Source organism: Neomonachus schauinslandi, chromosome 6 (assembly GCF_002201575.2).
Source record: "Neomonachus schauinslandi chromosome 6, ASM220157v2, whole genome shotgun sequence".
NCBI lineage: Eukaryota > Metazoa > Chordata > Mammalia > Carnivora > Phocidae > Neomonachus > Neomonachus schauinslandi.
In genome coordinates, this window is record NC_058408.1 from 8,857,376 (window position 1) to 8,859,755 (window position 2,380).

General features: G+C 53.0%; 1 protein-coding gene across 1 annotated transcript in view; it reads right to left on the reverse strand.

Moving 5' to 3' along the window:
- Window positions 1-1,830: 1,830 nt before the first annotated feature.
- The window catches only part of RXRG (retinoid X receptor gamma), a 43,309-nt gene continuing 42,759 nt past the window's right edge, over window positions 1,831-2,380 (reverse strand). The window contains exon 10 of the mRNA XM_021698429.1: window positions 1,831-1,978. Coding sequence (XP_021554104.1) covers window positions 1,831-1,978 — 148 coding nt within the window. The remainder of the gene's footprint in view (window positions 1,979-2,380) is intronic.

The following is a 2,380-nucleotide window of genomic DNA, read 5'->3' on the forward strand; positions in this document are numbered from 1 at the left end:
ATTGAACATCCACTCAGTGGCTCATCTTGGGGTGAGAGGGGAATGGGGTCAGGAAGGAGATGGCCTCTGGGGCCCCAAATGTCATGGACCCAGCCTGGGGAGAGATGCCTACTCCTCTCTGGCCAAGCTCAGTGGGGTTCTAGGACAATAGTTCTGGGGGACATGGTCTGATGGATGGGCAGACACCCTGCTGCACCTTCATCAGGCTGTACTCCGCTCCAGGGATCAAGGATCAGAATGGCACTCGGGCTCCCATGAATGGTTGGCCACGGTGAGTTCCCCTGGAAGCCACATGTTACCATAAGGCAGCCGAATGTGGCCGGTGAGCTACACTGGCAGAAAGGGGGGGCCAGGGAGCCTACGATTAAGTCTTAGTCTCCCCCACTCCAGTCATTTTCATCATGGTTCACAGTAAACTTAGATAAAAAAGAGAAGGGGGAAAAAAAACAGCTTAATTAAGATTATCATTCCATTGCTTAATGTCCAAGGCTAAGGGATCCCTAAACTTTCCCCAGGAATAAAACAATTTTAATTTCTCCAAAATTGTATGACCATGGATGGATGTATTTGGACTGGAGAGTTAGCTCTAGGGTCTTCTGAGAGGACAAGTGATCGATGGGGAACGAGGCAACTGCCATCCACGATGCCCTTTAGGAAATTCATTCCAGTTACATGGACCCCAATTCAACAACACACGTTTACTATGCATCTGCTGTGTGCCAGGCCCTAGATCAGGTTCCTGTGGTACAGAAAAGGTAAGTAGGACTGCCATGGGCAGTTGTTCACGTTGTACACTGACAACCCTAGGGGGTGTCATGTAAATCATAGTATAAATTTGTGTATCCATTAAGTCCTATTCCTGCAGATGGCAGGATGATGACTCGAAGAAGATGGGCTATATATACAGTCTAACTGTGGTGTCAGACATAGTTTCTGCCCTTGAGGAGCTTACTGTCCGGCAAACAGTAGGGCTCCAGGACCACCAGGAAATCATAGGCTGGGAGAGGTTTTCTCTTTCCATTTGAAGAACAGGCTATGTAAAGATAATGGTGGAAAACAAATTAGGTGTACTCTGGTCTTTTTGCTGGTTAACAACAGAAAATTCTTTTCTTTTGTTACTACCTCCTATCAACTCCCAGGATCCAAGAATCTTCTTCCATCAAGGGAGCATCTTCCCTTGGCCTTAGGCTCAATTGCTCCCAAACAGGACAAGGCTGTTTGGACTCATTATCCTTAGGGGGAAGAAAACAAACACAAAAAACCAAGCTGACTCTGAAAGACCATGTTTCTTCCCAATCTCGCCGGGGCGGGGCGGGGGGGGGTGGCTGCTCTGAGGCAAAGCGCGCTGTGCCCGGTTTAGTCTCAGGGTGCCCGACCCTGGGATTTACTATTTCAGGACCCCAGCCCCATTCCCCACCCAACAGCTTCCCTCCCCCCCGCTGAGAACACTTCCCCATAGCACAATAACACACCCCGTGCTCCAAGCAGTGCCAACATCATATATATTATTTTATTATTCGCTCGTTTGCTTTCCATGGCAAGTGAAAAAATAATTTAAACCAGTTATATGTACAGAGGCTTGGTTCGTTTTTCCAAGAGCTTCCAGAAAGAACCCCAGCCCCTCAGATGGCAAGGAAGGGCTTCCTTTAACATCTGTACAAAACTCCACCTATAAAAGTCGCACATGTAGAAAGGTTTCTTTATTGTAAGCATCACATTTGTGGAACAGGAAGGGGTCAGGGTGGGAGGTGGGGGAACGTGTGCAGGGTGGGGGTCCACACACACCAGCCCAGGGGTGGTCCTGGTGGGGGGGGCTGCGGCCGGGGGCGTTCAGGTGATCTGCAGCGGGGTCTCTAGCATCTCCATGAGGAAGGTGTCGATGGGCGTGTCCCCGATGAGCTTGAAGAAGAACAGGTGCTCCAGGCATTTCAAGCCGATGGAGCGCAGGGCTGGGAGGCGCAGCAGCAGCTTGGCGAACCTGCAGGGAGGCCGAAGGGGCGTCAGGAGCCGGGAGCGGCCGCTGGGGGGTCTGCTCTCCAACGCGGGGTGGGAGAGGGAGCCGGGAAGGGCCACGGAGGCAGCCGGGCAAGCTCCAATCCTAGGCAGCTTCCCTCCTACCTCCCCGGCGGACTGCGCTGTCCTCACGCCTCACTACCCGCCCCAGGACCGCGGGGCCGGCCCAGTTGCCACCGCTTGTTATCGACGTGCAAGCAGCTGTTACCAACACGCGGGCTCAGCTTCCCTCTCAGTCGGAGCAGAGGGCGATCCAGTGCGCTCCTCTCTGCCCCTGAGGGGCCGTGGTCTGGCTGGGAGACAACACACACACGTGTGCACACACACTCGCACACTCTCACGTGGGTGTGCATGCGACAGAACCCCA